Source organism: Phalacrocorax carbo, chromosome 2 (genome assembly GCF_963921805.1).
Source record: "Phalacrocorax carbo chromosome 2, bPhaCar2.1, whole genome shotgun sequence".
Classification (NCBI taxonomy): Eukaryota; Metazoa; Chordata; class Aves; order Suliformes; family Phalacrocoracidae; genus Phalacrocorax; species Phalacrocorax carbo.
The window spans coordinates 22,940,075-22,960,591 of record NC_087514.1 but is presented as its reverse complement, the minus strand read 5'-3'; the positions used below and the strand labels follow the sequence as shown (position 1 = coordinate 22,960,591).

General features: G+C 42.3%; 1 protein-coding gene across 1 annotated transcript in view; it reads left to right on the top strand.

Annotated features, from left to right (window-relative positions):
* Window positions 1-3,175: 3,175 nt before the first annotated feature.
* The window catches only part of BAALC (BAALC binder of MAP3K1 and KLF4), a 28,233-nt gene continuing 10,891 nt past the window's right edge, over window positions 3,176-20,517 (top strand). The window contains exon 1 of the mRNA XM_064442265.1: window positions 3,176-3,399. Coding sequence (XP_064298335.1) covers window positions 3,234-3,399 — 166 coding nt within the window. The 5' untranslated portion in view covers window positions 3,176-3,233. The remainder of the gene's footprint in view (window positions 3,400-20,517) is intronic.

Here is a 20,517-nt window from a genome sequence, read left to right as displayed (position 1 = left end):
TTAATGGAGACAGGTCACATTTTACTGCCTTAATCATCTCCTGGTGAGGCATGAGGGTAACAGCATGACAAATTAAATGAGACCCAAAACATTACGTTCTTCGTCTTACTCCTGCTAGGCTACACCACCTCAGGTGCTGAAGTAAAGGAAGAAAAACAAGTTGTAAAGTTTCTCCCCTGACAATTTATGCAGATTTCAGTTCGTCACTCACACATTGCCATCGGCCTTTTCCTGCTCTACACTGATCGTTCCACCAGACTTCACTGGCAGATTAGTTCCCATCTGATTACACCACTGGAGCAGATGGACTCAGGCCAAGGATTCATCTGATTCTGGGTATTTTTGGTGTTTCTGAGAGCCGATTTCCCCTTCTGTCTACTTTCTTCCCTGATACAATTCCCAGTGCAAAATTAATATATCAAATGAATATTCTTGCATTGTTCCATTGCTGTATTAAAACTGCTGCTCTCTGTTTCACGTCTGCCAACATGCAAAGAAAAACGCATTTCATTGCCATAGGTTGTGGCACTTTATAGCTGCAGCATAGGCTCATTCACACAACTTTTATACCTTGAAGTTTGCTCATTAGCTCAGGAGTGAATCAGAAGGGTGCAGATACATGGTCATTGTGTCCCACACACTTGCTACTAAGAAGTAATTTTCTTAATTAATCAGAATGGATTTTGATACAAAGGCGCCTGTGATTGATTGCATTTGACTCTCTTAACAAAACAATGCAAAACTCTGGTTTTCTCCTAGTCTTTTTAATTTAAAACACACCAAAGAATAAAAATTCTTTTAGCTGTGGAAACAAAATGCAGTTTTGAAAAGTGGTTCTCAGTTCCACTAGGAATTGATGAAAACAAAATTAAACTAATAACCTATTAGAGCTAATAAATGTGTTTTTTGTTAGTCATTCAAACATTTTTATTTTGAAGGATTTTTAAAATTCATTTGACTTTGTCAAACCTTAATATTTAAGAGTGAAAATTATCAGGTCTTACTGCTGTCCAAGTGATTCAATAAACCTATCAAAAATTACACCAGCCACCTAAATATGAAAGCAGCAGTATTTGCATTATGACTTTCCTGCAGTAATTTGCTCCATGTTCCACCAAAGGCAGAAATTTGAAAGTTGATGCAAAGTACATCTGCAAAGCAGGCACCTCCGGAGGGCTCAAGGAAAATAGACGTGCTTCGATATAAGGCTCTAAGACCCAACTTTACATTTACAGTCTAATGCCTCTCTAGTGGTGGTAGTAATAATAGAAAAAAAAGAGAAGCTTTTTGTTATTCCTTTGCCAGTGGCTTTTCAAGGGTTTGAAAACTGTGCAAGGAAAAAAATATGTCGGAAGATGAAGTTCCTGCAAGTACAGCTAGAAGTGAAATCCAAACGATGCGAAAGTACGTGTGCAAGGAGAAGGCATCCTGTCAGAGTCCCTCCAACTTTTTAAGTTAAAATGAAAAAAAATAAAAAGACTCCCCCAAGGTTCTGTTCCAGCATTGTTTAGTGCTCTGTTGTTTAGTGCTCTCGGTCTAGAAAGTTGCTTCACATAATTCCAGTGTAAGGCATTGACTGTGTCACTCAGGTGTTCATTGGGAGGCTCAGGCATGTCCGGCAGTTTTTCCTGGGCCGTGTCCCATGCCCACCTAGGGCACACACAACTCATGGGAAGTGGGATGTGTGTTACACCTCTTTGATGGCTTCAGACACCGCTATATTCCGTTGCCCTGGGGACTATCCGCTGGTGGGGCAGTCTGATCAAAATAAAACCTCTATCGGAACACCCTTTTTATAAGAAAAGTCTTATTAATCCACAAAATCATTACCACGGTGCTGAAAACGTAGCTGCTTCCTCTAAGATAGCTGCCCCACTGATCCTGGGACCTTGGTAGCACAAGTACATGGGCTATAGATGTCAGCAGCAATCCCACGTTGTGAGGGATCTCAGCAGATCTCAGTAGGAAAGTAAGATCATTGTGAGTCAGTATTTGGCTGAGAAGCTGCTTAGAAACATCTCAGTAGTCATCCGCTTCGGGAAGCGTAATGGGTGATTCAGCAACCCGGGCAGCACTCTCTGACCTGAGTCACTTCTCAACTAGAACACAGGACCTACCGGCCGGGATGCAGCACTAGGGCCTGTTGGGCCCTCTTACAGATCATCTACCAGCCGTTAGGAACAAGAGCTTTTAGCTCCAGAGAGTTTGTGCTTCTACTCGCAACTCTAATAACACGCAGCAGCCTGAGCTTCTCCAGATTTCACTGGGTGTACTCTTTTTAGCCAATAAACATGTTGTGTAAGGGCATGAAGTACAGTCCACATGATTTCTTTATCACTCTGTAAGTTGTCTCAGGGGAAAGAGTTATACCTGATGCTCTACTACAAAAATGATTACGGGAGACAAACATTTTTTTGGGATGAAGTCTCCTTCTCGTGATGATCCCTCAGTGCCTGGTGTTCATGGGGCTTGCTCCGTCCCTGATAGGGGCCTTGAGAAGCAGCTATTGCAAAGCAAAATACAATCACCATCAATACAACTCAAAACATTATCAAATCTCTCTCTGCTGTCATTTAGATTACCCGCAAGAGCACAAATGGTAGTCTGTTTTGCAGGAATCTGATGTTCTCTGTTGCTTCCCAAAGTGTACATCCAAGGGGAAGGAGTGGAGTTTCTCTGGAGCCGAGCGCTCAGCATTGCACCTTCAGCTCCCAATTATACAGCAGCGCATCCGCAAACGCTGGAGGTGGAAGCAAGGCTCCCCCAGCTGCATCAAGGAAGGGGCAGGTGCCTTGATGAAATGGGGTGCAAGACCCTATCAGGGTAGGTAAATAGGGTGCGAACCCAGGCCGGGAGGAGCTACGGCAGGCTGGCACCTATGGCTAGCCTATACGGATAAAACCTACACGTATAAATCCCTACCCCGGGGCGCGGGAACGCCTGCCAGCCCCGGTGCGTGCCAGCTGCCGGCCGTCCCGCCCTCCCGAGGCGGGGGGAGATGGGGGCGGGCTGGGAGGCGGTGGGGTGGCGGAGGGGTGGGAAGGGGGCAACGGGAGGAGAAGGGGAGGGGACAGCCGGGGAGGGTGGAGGGGTGCCTAGCGGAGATAATAAAGCCGGGGAGGAGGGGGAGCGGGGCCGGGACGGAGGGCGGGAGCGGAGGGGGACCCCGGCCCGGCGGCGCGATGGTGCCCGGGCGGCGGCCGCGGCACTGAGGGGGGGCCGCCGCCATCGCCATGGGCTGCGGGGGCAGCAGGGCCGACGCCATCGAGCCCCGCTACTACGAGAGCTGGACGCGGGAGACCGAGTCCACCTGGCTGACCAACACGGACTCGGAGAGCCCGCCGCAGGAGGGCGGCAGCGCCGAGGCCGGCGGCCGGGAGCCGGGCGCCCCGCGCCCCGGTGAGTGGGGTCCTGCCGCGGGTGGGCACGGCCGCGGGGCGAGGGGGAGGGCTGCGCCGGGCTCGGGGTGTACGCGTGGCCGTGACCGCCTGTCCGCCCGCCTTGCCTGCTTGCCGGAGACGGTCTTTTTTCCGCCCCCCTCCCCCCCACCCCTCCGCCAAGAACTGTAGACGCCGAAGTCCGGCCTTAAAAGCACCGGGGGGTGGCCTCGGCGGCGCGGCTGCGCTCGGAGCACCCGCCGGCCCCGCCGCTCCCGGCCGCCGCGCCCCGGGCTGCCCCTCGGAGGAGCCGGTTCGGTACCCGGGGAGCCTCGCACGGCGGTGCTTGGTTGTGAGCGAGCGCGTACAGGTGCCATCAGCCGTGTCGCGGCATCCCCGGAAGGGAAGAGGACTTGGTCTGTGCGGCTCTTGTTGTGGAATACTCCTTTTTCGCAAAACAAGTCATTTAGGTTTAAAAGAAGGAAGGGGTCGTGATATCCCAGCCTTCTTCCATGCTGCCACAGATGAGGACGATGTACAAAGCAGAAGTCTCATCAATGTGTGAATTTCCCAGTTCTTGTCAGTGTAGTACGTGCTTAGTTGTGCACCTGAGGTATTACAGTAGGGGCAGAGATGGGCACGGGAATGAGGAGCTCTGATCTGATGTGGGGTTCGAAACGTTTTCAGAATTACTATGTATTGCAGCGGTATCTAGAAATCTCAGTCTAGATCCAGAAATTCATCATGTGAGATGTTGTACAAACACAACATGAAAATGGTTGCTCCTCCAGATAGGTTATAATTTGCATATAAAGCATTAAATGCCTATAGGCAGCTTCAGAGGAAAAGAGGAGGCTTTGCAGACCTTTATAGTGCACTACAAAGCACCAGGAAGAAATCGTGAAAGTGCAGGACTGAGAATTCACAAAGGTGGGCGTCCCAGGCCAACTGGAATAGGGAGATGACGACTCTGCACTGACGGGAAGGGAGAAGAGAAACCATAAAAGGTCTATGTTGTACTCCGGAAGGCTGAAGAAAGACTTTGTAGTAATCGCTTCTGAAATTATGAGAATTTGAAGGTGAGTTGGTATATGAAATGTGGTATTAACAAAGATTATATAAAGACTTTAAAGATGTTCAAGATGATACTGGCTGGTAAGCTTGAGTGACAGGTGACAGTCTTGTCTCCAGCAATGAAGACATAGCACATGTTCCCTCAGTACCCATCCATGGTGTTATCTTAGCCACGTTTGAGTTGGTGCCTAACCATCATATACAGAAGCCAGATAGTCTGAGGTTTGATATTGAACAGGAGGTGGTGAAGAGGTAGATCAGTAAGTTTCTTTCATAGGAACATGTGATAATTGAATTTGTGTTTACAGATGAGAATACCAGAGATAAGGAGAAGAGGACAACACTGAAGTCCAGTAGACACTGATTAGGGTAAGAGAAACTCTTTATAAGAAAACCCTGCAGAAGAGATTAGAGAGGAAGGGGATGAGGAGAGGATAGATGAATAGGAGCAAAGGAAGGACTAGAAGGAATTTAGGAGGGGTGGGATTCACCCTTCAATGCAGCATGGTGGCAGGAGCTTAAGGAACCGGAGGAATGCACAGTGGTCCCAATTAGTGCCTTGAAAAGTCACCAAGTACTTTGCTGAGAGTTGTTGTAGGGTAAGGCTTGAGGTAGGAAAGGAAAGGAACAAGGAGAGGTACTCCAGGGACTAGAAACGGCAGGTTTGGTGAATTTACAGATGAAAGGGAGAGGAAGCAGCAATTGGAGGGGCAAATGAGGTCAAGTATGGGTTTAAGGCCTGAAGAGAAAAACATGCCTTTATTGTGAGAACTGAAAACTACCGAGGAGTGAGAGACAAAAGGGAAGAGTAAGCAAGAGGATAAGAGCAGGATGGGGGAGATGAGGAGACGGGATGGCGCAGATTAGGAGATGGGACTTGGCATAAGTGGAGGCAGGAAATGTCTGTAACTGGGACACAGACAGGGAGATGCAGCGGGGAAGGGGGGGACCAGCCAAAGGTGACCGGGGAGAAGACAATCAAGTTGTTCTTTGTCATTTTTTGCTTGGAATAAATTGGTGGAATACTGTAAAGAGAGAAGTGGAGGCAGGATGAAGGAAAGATTTCAGGAAAAAGCCAAAAGTGGTAAAAGGTGTCCGTGACTGTCAACATGTTCCAATTAAGTGGAAAAACCACCACCAGACATTGGACATCAAAATGGAAAGAGGGGTAAATCACTTAGGGATGAAAGAATGTATGGCATGTGGGATCAGCAAGCGTATCAATGAGGAAAAGGTTAGTAACTACCGTATATTATTCTTAGTAATCTCACCCCACCCCAAAATTTCATTATATCCTTCTGGTTTTGTCAGCCAACTTATTTAGCTTACTGTGTCTGCTCTCATTGGAACTGTATGTATTTGTGTAGCCAAATGTTTGTATCATTCTTAAAACATTTTGAAAGCTAAAATATCATTAAATTAAAAAGGAAGTCATGAGGTTTTTTTAATTTTCCCTTTCCTTTTCCTTTCTTCCTATTTCAACTCATGCTTTCTTAGAATATTTGTTCACTTCCCTACTTGATTTTTTGTATCCATTTTAATGAAGTGTATTGCAATCTCCCTGCTTGTTACAGGAAAACTTATAGCACAATATCAGTTGTTACAATATAGCTAACATACGACAGACAGCTTTCCCTACGTTCGCAACAAGTCACTAACAGCCACGAGTATAGGTGGTAGCAACTTGTTGCAGTACGCTGCTGAGGCTTTGACAATGATGCACAGGGTAAATTGATACGGCTGAAGAGGGGTAGGTAAGTAATAAATAACTTCATGAAGCACTGCAGGTGGCGAAATGGAAAGGCATCATCTAGAAGATGAGCGTACATACTGTGCATAGGGTGAGTGGCTTCCAGGAGGGAGGAAAAAAGGAAAGAGTCGCAGTGAGCCCATACAATAGAGCAGTTTCTCGTAAGAACATCCATTGCTATGTAAGCACAGAACTTTTCACAGGATTCAGCTACTGAGTAGGCTATAGCTGGGGAAAATAATAGATTACATTTCTGCTTAGTAACCATTCCTTGATCCTTGCAACCCTTTGCACAAATTGCCTTCTCTTTCTGAGGATCTGATTCAGCTAAGTGGAAGTGTTAGCCCAAGTAATGACTTTCTGGGGAAGTAAGAATCTTCAGGAGCTGACAAGTCCCCAGGGCAGTCACCATGGGTTACAAGCAAAAATTGTCAAGTATTTTGGAACACGTTGGCATAGCCTGTTGTGTTACATTGGGATAACTTGCTGATACATATATATCTCTATTGGTGTAGGCTAGTAAATTAAGATGCACAATTTCCTACCAGAAACCAGTATTGTGAAAGTGCTCTATAAACCTGTTGATACCAACTATAAACTATATAATTTTTGTTGTTGTTTTAAGTAGTCATCTTAATTCTTTCTTTCATTTTTTCAGTGGCTGGGTTAGCTGCTATATTCAATTATTTTTTCTTAATTATACTTGAAAGTGCCTCTGAGTGCCTAAGGCAGCATGTTGCCTGGTGGTCAGAGGCACCTTACAATCATGATTTATTTAGCTTATGGGGTACAAACGGCTTAGGACAGGATCTGTCCTTACTGGTTTCCAACAGCGACCAGTACAGTAAGACCACAGCCTTGGCTGGAGATTGGTACTGAAATGGAAATAAAAATAATTAATTTTTAAATGATGTAGCAACCAAGTAAAAAACAATTCTCTTGCCTCAGAACTGAAAAGCTGCGCATTGATTGTCTCAGGGCTCATTTGTTCAGTGCCTCAACTAATAAAGCATTTTTAAATTTTTTATCATTGCCTGACTCAGTACTGGCTAAGGCTTTAAAAACAATTGGTTTTTATTCTTTGTACGTTGCACTATTTCTATGGTGAAGTCTTTTCTGCTGATGCATATTAAAGATACCCCGTTTTCCCACAGACTCACCAGATGCACGTGGGAGAAAAACTTGCTCATGGCATCTGCAGATGTACCTGCAGTCAGTGGTCTGCTGGGAATGAAATCTGCAATTTAGGATCAGTTCATTCCCTAGTGAAGACATTTGCAGAGTAGCTATGAAATGGGAGTAGAATTGAGTCCTTTGTAGGATAAATAAAATCAGAGGAATTCAGGAGAAATTTTATCAATGTCTACCAATCTGACTGGGTAACAGTTGATCTTGCATAGTTGCATTTAATATAGTTGCACATTTATGAATAATTCTTGGCTTAAACGACCCGCTTATGCTGTACTCTGCTATTTTGTGATTGCTGACAACTCTGGGAAGTTTTACAGACCAGGTTCATCTTTTCTGTTAGCCTCTGGTCAAGGCTGAGTATGCAGAATCCGGGATTTCAGAGGTAACCTTTCATGGAGAAGTTTTTGAAAATCGCTTTTCCATCCTTTACAGCAGGAGTGGCTGGAAGCAGCTGCAGCCAAAGAGCAGGGCTGTGTGAACGCCGGTTGCCATAACAACAGGGTCTGGTGCTGGCTTGGACCACAGCTGCTGTCATCTGCTCTTTCACTTACCAGGTATACAACAAGCTTAACAGAGATGCGTAAGCAGGCATCAGGCTGTAAATGAAGAACTTATTCTGTGCAGCAGACAGTTTCTCGTAAATCAGACTGCAGAGAAGTAATTAATAAAAATTCTATTTTAGGTTAAGAGGCAGAGAGGGATCACTTTTGCTCGTGCGTAATACGGGTGTATCAGAATCTCCTTGTGCTATTATGCCCATTTACTACTGTTCTTTTATTAACAGTTGGTTCAAAATATGGTATGTTTAAGAAACAATTATAGCAGTGATTCTGACATGTGACCTTTTCAGGAAATAAACTTTTACTGTAAAACTGTAATAAGTTAATAAATACAGCTTTTTTCCTGGACTGTAGACATATTACGGTAATTCCCTATTCCACCTTAGTCCAGACCTTGGATGTAATGATACAGTATTTGCTAAAGGATCCCACTTTAATATTGTTTCTGGATTTTTAATTATATGATCTCTGCCATTTCAGTTGTCACTAGCCTCTGTAGGGAGGGTGGTATTGAGGAAACCTTTCTAAATCACACGAAAAGGGGAAGAACACTTAAAATAGCACATGGGATGTTTCACAGAGTAAGGAGAGTAAGTTTTTGGATCTAATTTTTACCACCTAACTTTCAGAAAGCAGCCTTTTCATGTGCCTGCTCAACTTTGTACACTGACTTTTGTGTGTTAACATTTATATGGATGGGTAACAGAATCAGAGAATCCCAGAATGGCAGGGGCTGGAAGGCACCTCTGGAGATCATCTCATCCAACCCCCCTGCTGGAGCAGGCACACCCAGAGCAGGGGGCACAGGAACGCCTCCAGGCGGGTTTTGAATGTCTCCAGGGAAGGGACCCCACAACCTCCCTGGGCAGCCTGTTCCACTGCTCTGGCACCCGCACAGGAAAGAATTTTTTACTCATATTCAGGTGGAACTTCCTGTGTTCCAACTTGTGCCCATTGCCCCTTGTCCTGTCATTGGGCACCACTGACAAGAGCCCAGTCCCATCCTCCTGACACCCACCCTTTAGATATTTGTAAATATTGACAAGATCCCCCCTCAGTCTTCTCTTCTGCAGGCTGAACAAACCCAGGTCTTTCAGCCTTTCCTCATAAGGGAAATGCTCCAGCCCCCTGATCATCTTTGTAGCTCTCCGCTGGACTTGCTCGAGCAGTTCCCTGTCTTTCTTGAATGGGCAAGCCCAAAACTGGACACAGGACTCCAAATGTGGTCGTACAAGGGCAGAGTAGAAGGGGAGGATAACCTTCCTCGACCTGCTGGCCACACTCCTTTTAATGCAGCCCAAGATACTGTTGGCCTTCTTGGCCACAAGGGCACACTGCTGGCTCAGGGTCAGCCTGTTGTCCACCAGCACTCCCAGGTCCTTCTCAGCAGAGCTGCTTTCCAGCTTTCCAGCCCCCAGCCTGTACTGGTGCATGGGGTTGTTTCTCCCCAGGTGCAGGACCTTGCACTTGCTCTTGTTGAAGGTCATGAGGTTCCCCTTGGCCCAGCTCTCCAGCCTGTCCAGGTCTTGTTGGATGGCAGCACAGCCTTCTGGTGTGTCAGCCACTCCTCCCAGCTTGGTACCATCAGCGACCTTGCTGAGGTTACACTCTATCCCATCGTCCAGGTCATTGATGAATATGTTGAACAGGACTGCATCCAGTCCAGACCCCTGGGGAACACCGCTAGTTACAGGCCTCCATTCAGACTTTGTCCTATTGATCACAACCCTCTGAGCTCTGTTGTTGAGCCAGTTCTCTGTCCACCTCACTGTCCACTCATCCAACCCACACTTTAGCTTGTCTGTGAGGATGCTACGGGAGACAGTGTCTAATGCCATGCTGTAGTTGGACTTATTATGTACATAAAGTGCCTCTGAAGAGTGGGTTTGTGTAGGTGATTCCATCTGTACAAGAAGATTTGCTTCAAAGCCCTTTGAAAATCACTTTCTTAAAAGCGTGATTTGGTAGGGCTATTCTTCAAAGGGTTTCTTTCTGAATGGCACCTAGTTTTGTGTCATCCCTCTGTAACTCTGGAAGACCACAGGAATAGCAAGCCTTGCTGTCAGTACTGCAAGTACAGACTCAGTACCAAACGTGGAGGTAAGCCAAAGCAATGGAAAACCCAGAGACCCTGCTGCTTCAGAGGAGTTAACTGTTCCCCTGTGCTTTAGGGACTTCCAGTCAAACTTTTCACAGCACATCTGTGGGAGAGGGCTGGGGAGTGTTGCAGGATAGAAGGGAAATAACACGGATGCACCACCCAGCTGTATGTCTCCCTCAGAAATGGAAAACCAACAATTTCTGCCAGTAAAAAGTGATATTTTTGCATCGGTCTATGGATTAGGGAATGATAAAGAACCTTAGACAGCAATAGTTACTCAAGATTGCTGGTCTTCATTCAACACATATACTTGAGGTTTGCTCAGTGTAGAAAGCGTCAAAGGTTCCAGTATTGGCCTAAACTAGTGTTTATTCCACCACAAGGCAACATTTAGGTTATTGGAAAAATTGAACTCAGCTGATAAATACAGCTTTTTTTAATAACCATATTTTTCAGCCCAACCATTGCTGTTAATTCTTCCAATCCACACATTTTCATCCTTGCTGTCATTTCATAGTTTAATACTGTCTTAATTTCACATAAGTACAGATGTCATTTAAGAACAAAAGCTGAAATACAGTTTGGAAGCAACAAAATATTTCAACATATTGTCAGAGAACTTCAGCATTTTCGTTTTATGTCCCCCAAGTGATCCCACCCTGCCCCCAAGCTAACCATCTCCTTATTTTTAAGCATGGAAAAAGTCCTATTGATATTGAGACCACCTGTGCTTAAGCTTTTTGCTAAACTTTGAGAGTAGGATTGTTACAGGTGCAAATGTTGTTTGAGATAATGTCTAGAGAATATAAGTCATTTGGATGGGACTGTTGCTGCTGTTCTGTACTAAGGCTATTCAGTGTAATTATATGCTTTGCAGGTGTTGCATGTGTTTTGTTCTGTTGATTCAGTAAAAAAAAGTCAGTGACACTTATCTGGCCCATCAGAACATACTAAGCAACCTGCCTCCACCAACTCTAATAGTATTTTAAATGAATTCTTTATTAATAAATATCAACTGCCATATAAAAAGGAAGAGACCAAGCAAGCAAAATTTTATTAAAACTGTTAGACATAATGAGAAAATTTCTTCCACTATGAGCCTTCAGCTTGCTATTTTGTGAGATGTATTTGACTCAATGCTGGAAAAAATTCACTCTAGTTTAATGGTAGGCAGTTAGTGACTTTCAGGTACTGCATGAAGCCTCCTGAAAGGTCCTGGTGTCTCAGGGCATGACAGCAGCTGCCCCATGTCTCTGCAGCAGGAGGGATGGGCAGGTGCTGGGCAGGGATCTCCAGCTGCCTGCTCCTTCCACGACAGCCTCATTGTTGTGCTTTCTGCCTCTAGGATTCTCTCAAAGCACTGCAAATGCTGTAAAATAAACAAACAAACAATTTAAATGCACTATGATAACTTTTCCACAAGGTCTCTTAGTCTCTGATTAATTCCTATTTAGCTAATGGCCAACACTCTTGCTAAATCCCTCCTGCAGTCTAAAGCAGACCTACTAGGACTGATCACCCACAGCTTACCCCAGAATAGTCTTTACCCACAGCTAAAATAAATTCACTAAAAATGCAATGTGCATGAACACTTGAATTACATGAAAGGCTTTCCTAGCTGGCACAGTACCAGAAAGGAGGAAGGTTGTTGAGCATCAATAGAGATGTTTTGCAGGTGAGATGATTTGGAACTTCCTCTCTGGATAATTTTCCGGGGGGGGGAATCTGTCTTGCAGCATTGAAATCTTTCAGGAGAAAAATGTTCTTAGTTACTGAGAGCCAAAGGACTCTCAGTAACTATGTGAAGCATTGTTGCCCTTGCAGTGGGCAGGAGAGATGGTGGGAGAGGGAGAGTGTCTGAAAGGGTTTGAGCAGGAAATCTGAGCAACGTTTTTTGTCAATGACAGGTCCTGCCTCCAGGATGCTCAAAAGGAAATTGCTCTGCAAAATCCTTCTTCTGCTGGAAAAAAACCCTCTTTTTTTTCTTTTTTTTTTCTTTTTTTTCTTTCTTTTTTCTTTCCCTTTTATATCCTGATTCAGGACATTTTAAAATTCTTTTTTTCTTTTTCTCAGGAATGAATTTACACTTTCTGGCCAGTTCCAATCCTGTATCTTCCAGTTTAGGAATGTGTAGTTCAAAACTAACACTTAAAAATGGAATTAGCTTTAAGTGAAACTCCTGCCAATCTCGAAGTGGAGGTGTAATGTATTTCATCCAGGAAACACAGTTCAGAGTGCAGATTACCTCATTGCTTGTTGATTAAAATTTCTAAAATTTTCACATTGAGCACATATTACAGAAATCCAGCATTTAAGTGACAGACATCTGTCTTTTCTGTACCTGTAGTCAGGTATAGAAATTTATTTCTTAATAGAAACCAAAATTATATTGCTAGTCCCACTTTTTTTCTCAGGTATTCCTGCAGTTTAAAATGAAATAAATTGATTGCAGTTCAAAAAAATCTGAGATTTAAATGTTGGATTTTATCTTAAATCAAAATACATTAATAGTTAAGACTCAGAAACTGAATGACCAAAGCCATGAGTTTATTGTAAGGCTGACTTGCATAAAGCAGCACTCTTTTCTAGATTATGCAGATAGTATTTTGAAAGGTTGTGACTCCGTGCATTTCATGGCAGTGGCCTTGCGTGGAAAAAGTGGCTTGGTCCTTTACTGTACGCAAATAAATAATGTGTTCCTATCCGATTTTATTATTTGATGTGTGTACATGCATAATTACTTCCCTAGACTGTCACACTGCCTTTTCTCTTCTATTTAGGAAGAATACAGCTTAAAAGAGGAACGAACAGGTAGATGTGGGAGCGACATTTTACCGATTAGCATGGGCAGCTGTAGGCTGCGAGGCAGGATTTTCCATGTTAAGGTTTTCCTGAATCCACTGAGCCCTTCCAGATTGTGTCTGCATTGCTGCTTCCTTGACTGGTCCTTAAATTTTGAACAGCTGATGAAAAAGAAGTAACGTTGAGCCTTTCGTTCCTCCTGGAGGATCATGGGTTCAGGCTAGCCTGTTCAGGTGGATGCTAGCTACCGAAGAGCAAAACAAGCAGCCAGTTCCTCTATTGATTGACTGATTTTTTTTTTTTTTTTTACCAGTTTCCTAGCAATGCTTATGGTCATGTTTCTATCTCTGTACATTTCGTCTGGATATTGTCTTCACGTTGCAAGTGCCACTCTTGTAAACTGCTAGTTTTTCCCAGGTGGGCCATCAGAATTGTTTTAAGCTCTTGCAGTTTTAGGAGTATGATTTTCTGCTGCTTGCATAAAGCTGGTGCTTAATTGCTTTCTGAGTGTTTAGCACTGACTGTGGAAAAGATGAAAAAAATTTCATGGATTCACCTAGTAGATTGTTAACAGGAGATGTCATTAGGTTTTAACACAGCTACTACCCTCATTTTAGGATGAACACTAAATGTGAGTGATAACTTTTTGACATGCATACAGGTGTCTTAAGCTAAAGCATTTTATGATCACAGTCATACCATGAGCCAATTAAGTCATCAGTATCCTTTCGTATATTCATAGACTGTGAGGCTGGAAATGTCACCTGGCCATACAGCCCACTGATCTTCCCTAAATTAATTCCCATATGGAGCATACCTTTGGGACATTCAGATTTATTTTACGGTTTTCCAGTGGCTGACATTTTGCCTAAGTCTTTGTAAATTAGGCCAGTAGCTAATCAGTCAATGTTAAAATACACGTCAAATGTCTCACCTGGAACGTTTAGCATCAATTTCCAGCTGCTGAACCTTGGTGAGCAAAATTGAAGAATCATTTCAGCTCAAGTTTCCTGTACATATAGATGCTTTCCATATGGATTTCTGTTTAGTCTGCCTAAATATCTTTGCTGCTCCTCAGTATGATTAATTGAAATTATGCTATCATCTTAAAATTCTCTGTGTGATTAGCGAGGTAATAAGCATGATAATAATACTTTCCATTTCTGTGTTGGAAATTAATCTAAAACATAATGAGTGATGTTTCATTACCACATCCCTAGGGAGAAGGAAAGACCATGCAAACATCTGCAAAGTTAAGCCACTGTTCAGAATCTGTCTTAAAACTGGGTGAGTCCAGTCGTGGTCAGGGTGGTTGAGAGTGGGGCAGCAGTCTGCTGGCTGTTTTTCATCTCATAAAGTGCTTTCCTTTAATAGGAACTGCTTTCTTTGTATCTTAAGGAAAGGTACAGACAGGAACTGAGGCAAAATCAAGCACCTTTGGAAAACAGGCTGACTTGACTGGAAGGAATGTCCTATGAGGAGCGGCTGAGGACTCTTTGTTTGTCCAGTTTGCAGAAAAGAGGAGGCTGATGAGCGACCTCATTGCTCTCTACAGCTTCCTGAGGAGGGGAAGTGGAGAGAGAGGTGCTGATCTCTTCTCCCTGGGATCCGGTGACAGGATGCATGGGAACAGCTCAAAGTAGCACCACGGGAGGTTTGGACTAGATATCAGGCAGTGTTTCTTTACTGAGAGGGTGGTCAAGCACTGGAGCAGGCTTCCAAGAGAGGTAGTTGGTGCCCCAAGCCTGTCAGTGTCTAAGAGGCGTTTCGAAAATGCCCTTAACAACAGGCTTCAGCTTTTGGTCAGCCCTGAAGCAGTCAGGCAGTTGGACTGCACGATCATTGTAGGTCTCTTCCAACTGCAATTATTCTATTCTATTCTATTCTATTCTATTCTATTCTATTCTATTCTATTCTATTCTATTCTATTCTATTCTATTCTATTCTATTCTATTCTATTCTATTCTATTCTATTCTATTCTATTTAGTTTGGCCACCTGTGATATAAGGTATTGTGCATGGAATGTGTCAATTTTAAGGTGAATTTTTTATGGGCAGTACTGAAACATAGCCTATGTCTTTGCATGTGGAGAAGCAGATGCCTGCACTGCCTATCCTTCTAAAATTCAGTATTATGGAAAGCACTTCAGAAGTTTGCTATGTGTATGTCAGTTTTTCGCTTTGGAGGAATGAGAGATCTGTTTCTGGCACATCATGTGGCATTGGTAAATTGCTTAATCCATTCCATCTCATGATCTTCCCAGATATAATATGTACTCAGCCTTCAATGTCTTCGAAGGCTTTTCCAAAATGTTGCCAATTCTTATTCCACAATATTTTGAAAATTCAGATCTTCTTTCCTGTTCCAGTTATTAAAATTTGTATCTTCATCCATCAAACTCTGTGGCCTTTCTGCTGTTAAGTCCTCCCCATGAGCCTTGATTACAATTCTTTCAAGTTTGTATTTCCTGTCTTCCCTTCAGGGCCATACCAACTCCCCCTTATTCTGCTTCTGGAGTCTGTTTTCCATATAGTATCCTTTATCTTGAGCTTTGACATGACCACACATTGTTAGAGAGCGTTGCAGTGTACTGCTTCTATTTGGAATAAATATAAATTTTACATTTACCTTTCATTGCATAGATGTGGTTGCAACATTGTTAAGTTTGTTTACAGGACAGTTGTACCATGATTCCGTCTCATTTGAAACCAAAGTATACCAATATGCAAAGATTTAGCATCTGCCTGTACCTGGGAAATTAGGCCATGTAAAGAATATCAAGGTTTGCAGATTTAATGCTGCCTTTGTTGTATTCTACTTGTCTGCTAGAATCCGTGAACACTCTAGCAGAAATCTTTATATTATAGTAATAAATCTGATCAGACTTTCAGAGCTATTTATCATATGCTTATTTATGCATATGCATGTTAAATTCTGATGTTAAGATCCTTTCAACATTCCTTTTATCTAAGAGGATCGTCTTGCCTTGTTTAGAAACAGCCATGGTAAAAGAAGCTTTGTAATACAGAAATCTATAAGAATCTCATTTGTCTTATGCTCAGGAGTGAAGTGGCAGGAAATAGGAAAATAAGCAAACCTGCCAGCCAAGTCTGTCACAAGATGTAGTGCTTGGTCTCCCTGTTTTGCCAGGACTCCACTGTGCGTAGTCATTTAAAAACATTAAATATATTCATCATGAGGGAGTTCTTTTAGTACTGAATTAGACATTTAATACCATAATCTCACAAAAGAACATAATTCCTTGAGGCTCCTGAATGTGACAAAACCATGGCCAGAACAGGAACTAAAAGTCTGACTTGCCTTCTGCTGTTAGCTATCATCTGAGCCCTGTTGTATTGCATAAATATAGAATTTCCTCTTATTTATCGCCTACTTCCCTTAGTGCTGAAAGTAAAGCAGGCACCTTCTAAACAGAGAATGAAGAGACTGCTCTTGCTTTCAGGCGAGCTGAGTTCAAATAAGCATCCCGTGGCAGTAGGGAGGAAGGCACACGGCTCCCCCCTGCTTCACCACGCCTGTTGTACGCTCAGCCCTGCCTGGTTCATGTCAGATTTGGAGGGTCATGCTGTGTGTGTGGAGGGCTTCCTGAAGGAGAACAGATGTCCCTCCCCCACCTTTTCCCAGGCCCGTGGGGGAAGCATTTCTGTGGCATCTCTAAAGAGACAGGAGACACTCCACAGAATTTTCATGGCTGACGCAAAACGTGTAGAAGATGCAAATACATTTGGTTTGGTTTGGTTTGCCTCACTATCTAAAATTCATATCACATTAGAGTTCAGATAAATCACTGGATTCTCTGAATGTCTGGGCAGTAAATTTGTTGCATTATTATATTTGCCAACTCAGTAAATAAAACAGATTGTTTCTGATGACATTTTCCTGCTGCAGCAGGTCCTCCCTCTGCAGATCTCAATCCTTTGTCCTGCCTCACAAACCCACTCACTGCTAAATTCTTTCTTGTTAGGGGAAAAAGCTATTGCATATTTCCTGAGCATCTGGCCTCATCCCTGAGGCTACTGCTTTGGAGGAAATGACCTGAACTTTACTTTTGTCACGAGCTCCACTCCATTCATTTTTGATAGGAGCCATTCTATGTTCTGTCTATACAGTAGAAGTGCATACCAGCAGTCAGGCCAGCAGATGTGTAGTTTTCCCAAACATGAATAGTTTCAAATCAGGAAAACAGGTATTTCAGTGCTCTCTGTACTTGCTATCACTCTGTAGCATTAAACCCAAGAAACTCAGTGATGGTAGCAAATACATGTTTCCTCTGGAAGCAACTGCATGCTGCGATAACATTGTTCATTCTCCTCTACTGTGAGTTTTCTCAGAGTCCATTTTACAGAGCAGTATCTTATTATGCAGGCATTTTATAAAACAGCATCTTATGCATTATTCATGAGATAACAGCCATGATAAATAAAAAATGGTGTTGCTGAACCAGAGAACTGAACCTTACTGGTTTGTTCATAGTCAACTCCAAAGATATAAATTTAGCATACTAATCAACAACTAACCACTTTAAACAAATACGTGCTTGTTATTCAATAGCAGAGCACGTGACGGCACAGGGTCCGCAGCATTGGGCCAGATCTATAGCGTATTTGGGTCAGAATTCATGTCCGATTTTGGTCTATACCTGCTGCTTTAAAATGAGGTAGGAGACTATTGTGGCAAGCACATGTGGAATCATTTTCTCCACAAAGGTCTGATCCTTCTGCCTAAGATTAACTTCACCTCCATACTACAAGGCTTTTTACCCCTTCCAGTTTTCTTGCTAGCATTAGCTATTGCAGCACTGCTGATTTTTGTTAGTTACAGAAATTTTCAGTTCACCTTGGATCTGACTAAGATATTGCTCTTTTGACAAGGTCTATGCAAAGAGATCCAGGAAGACCTACTTTATTGCCTCCTGTGGTTTGATAAGTTTCCTGTAGTCCTGATAATTATGGGCTACCTCTAAATATTGCTATCTGGTTCCTTCTCCCATTCTTTATCATTATAAAATATATATTAGCTTTCTAATACATAGATACAGTCTAGCAAAAAGCTTTTTGTCATGCACAAAATTGACCCCCCTAGTTCTCTTTTTTCCCCTGTCTCTCTGTGGCAGCTGTTGATCCGTGACATTATTTTGCTTTTTACTCCAGTTTTACTTTCACAATCTGAATTAATTGTGTCATTTCCCTCTTCTTCACATCATCTTTATTTCCATACTAAGATCTGATAAGAAAGACTTAAATCTTAAAAATTAAAATTTCCTCTCATGTTTATGTTGTATTGCATAAATCATACACTGTTGTAAAGGATCATTTGGATTCTTAGGTGTAACCAGGCTGTACGAAGAACTGCAGCAGCCTCTATGCATTGTTTATCCTTGGTTTTGTTATCAGTAGCGTTGTCATTATAATAGAAGACATCAGAAATACAGTTCTAGTATCTAAAATTTCCAATCCATGTTTTACATTTTCTTTGACTTCTCTGTGATGAATGTCCAATTTACTAAAGTGATTATTTTAAAATCTTTCTCAGACTGCTCCTTTTAAATGGTTTTAAAGAGTTATAAAGTGTGATTTAAGCATGCCTTATTTTGAACAGACATAAGCTTGCAAATCTGTGAGCAATTCTTGGAGTACAATTTTAAATATATATCACCCAAAAAGCAAAATGTCAAGGTATTAAGAACTGATGTACTTTACTATTACCAATAAATTGCTTTCAAGTATCTAGTGCTTACAGAAAAGAAATGTTGCACAGATGGACTTAGTACTATGCAATTAATATTCTGGTGATATATGAATAGTAATATATAAATGAATATCTGGTGATATATGAATGAATACTATCTGTACATTATATCTTATTTTCCCTTTTCACAGATGTGGGATGTTGCTGTCTGGAAATTTCTGAAAACTCATTCAAAATTTAAAAATTATTAGGACTGTAGACAAAAGAGCACATTCTAGCACATATTAAGAGGTCTCGCAGAACTTGGTGGGAGATGGGGCTTGGTGTCTCTTGCTCTTAAAGAAGTGAGGTGCAGTTTGCCAGGAAGATAAGTGGGGCAGAGAGGGAGATGTTGAGGGAGAGAAGTTAGAGCATAAGTATGTTACAGCCAGCAGAGAAAAAAGGGCATCACAGAAGGATTTATCTGAATGCATTCATGACCGTGCATCAAATCTTCAGGTATCATTTAGGAACTGAAAGATGCCTTTGTGCAGTGCTGTTTGCTGCCTACAATTCTGTTGTGAAGAAAACATCTGTTCTTTACAAAATGGTTGTGTCCTACCTGTGATTCAGACACCACTTAATAGTCTGAAACACAAAGAATTGTGATGATAATAACTATGGTTAATTAATAAAGACAATTTTAGAGAATTAATGTAACAGAAGCATTGAAGTGCTCGGAGCCTTCTAAAAACTAATTTTGATGTTTGCTTGGACACACTGAATTTTTTATTACATTGATAGCAGAGAGAGTAGGAGGTTATCCCAGAAAGACTGGAAAAACATGGTGTCCTACTGGCAGTCTGAATATTCAATGTTAGGATAAACTATTAATTATCAGTAGCAGCAGTTCTTGGAGAGCTAATTTTATTTATACTGTTTATATGAACTACTTAAAAATACTAGTGCCTTTATTTTTGTGTTAGTAGTGACAACTGTCATGTTCTATTTTCTTTGTCATCTTCTAGGAATTTATATTACCTTTAATATGCCTGTTGTTCTTCATGTAAGATACATATTCCAGACAGATTTGTTCTGTCTTGCTGGTCTTCCTACTTGTATTGGGATAACTCTGATTTGAGGTAGCTTTCTGTTCATTACATATTGCTATAATTGTAAAACCGATCTTAAATGCCCCTCTTTTAGATTGTGGAACAGCTAAAACATACCCAGATATGCTAGGGACTGACTTTTAGTTTTGATTTGTAAAACTCAATAACTACAGTTGATTTTTGTCCATATCCAATTTGTCCAAAATTTCTGTATTTTGGGAATTTCAAACAAAAGACAGTTGCTCAATGCCAGCATTTTAGTGGAAGAAAACTCGGGCAAGTATGGTGCGTCAAAATCTACTCCAATTTTGAATGTGAAAATGCACAAAATGAAAGATTATTTGAACTGCCATCATTAGGTCTAAATCATCAGATTTCTTAGTGAAAGAGATTTTAGAAATAAAGTTTCTGTGTATAGGTTATTTATAGCCAGTCACATCACATGTTACTCTGGGCCAGCAACTTCTTTAGAAGTCTTTGGGACACTGTTTTTCCTGTAACACAATGGGAACCTGTGGTGAATCCAAGCTGAATGGGTGAAACAAATATACGTCCCCTGGTGCAGGGGTAGTCGGAAGCAATGTGAATAAACCTTCAGAGGGTTGAGCTGGCTCAGCAAGGCAAGTCAATGAGAAGAACGAGTGTAGCTGGATGAGTAGGGTTTGGTTTTGTTTTGTGTTATAGGATAGCACACCAACCTAAGCTGCTTTCTGCTGCTTGTTTCGATTCCTGTGCTGCCTCCCAAGTTGTGCCAGTCCGACTGCTTGCATCATTGGGTGATGAATAAAGTCTAGGGATTGATTTTACTTTAAAATAACCCTTTTCTCCCTGGTGCTGCTGAAAAAAGCGTTTGTCAAACTG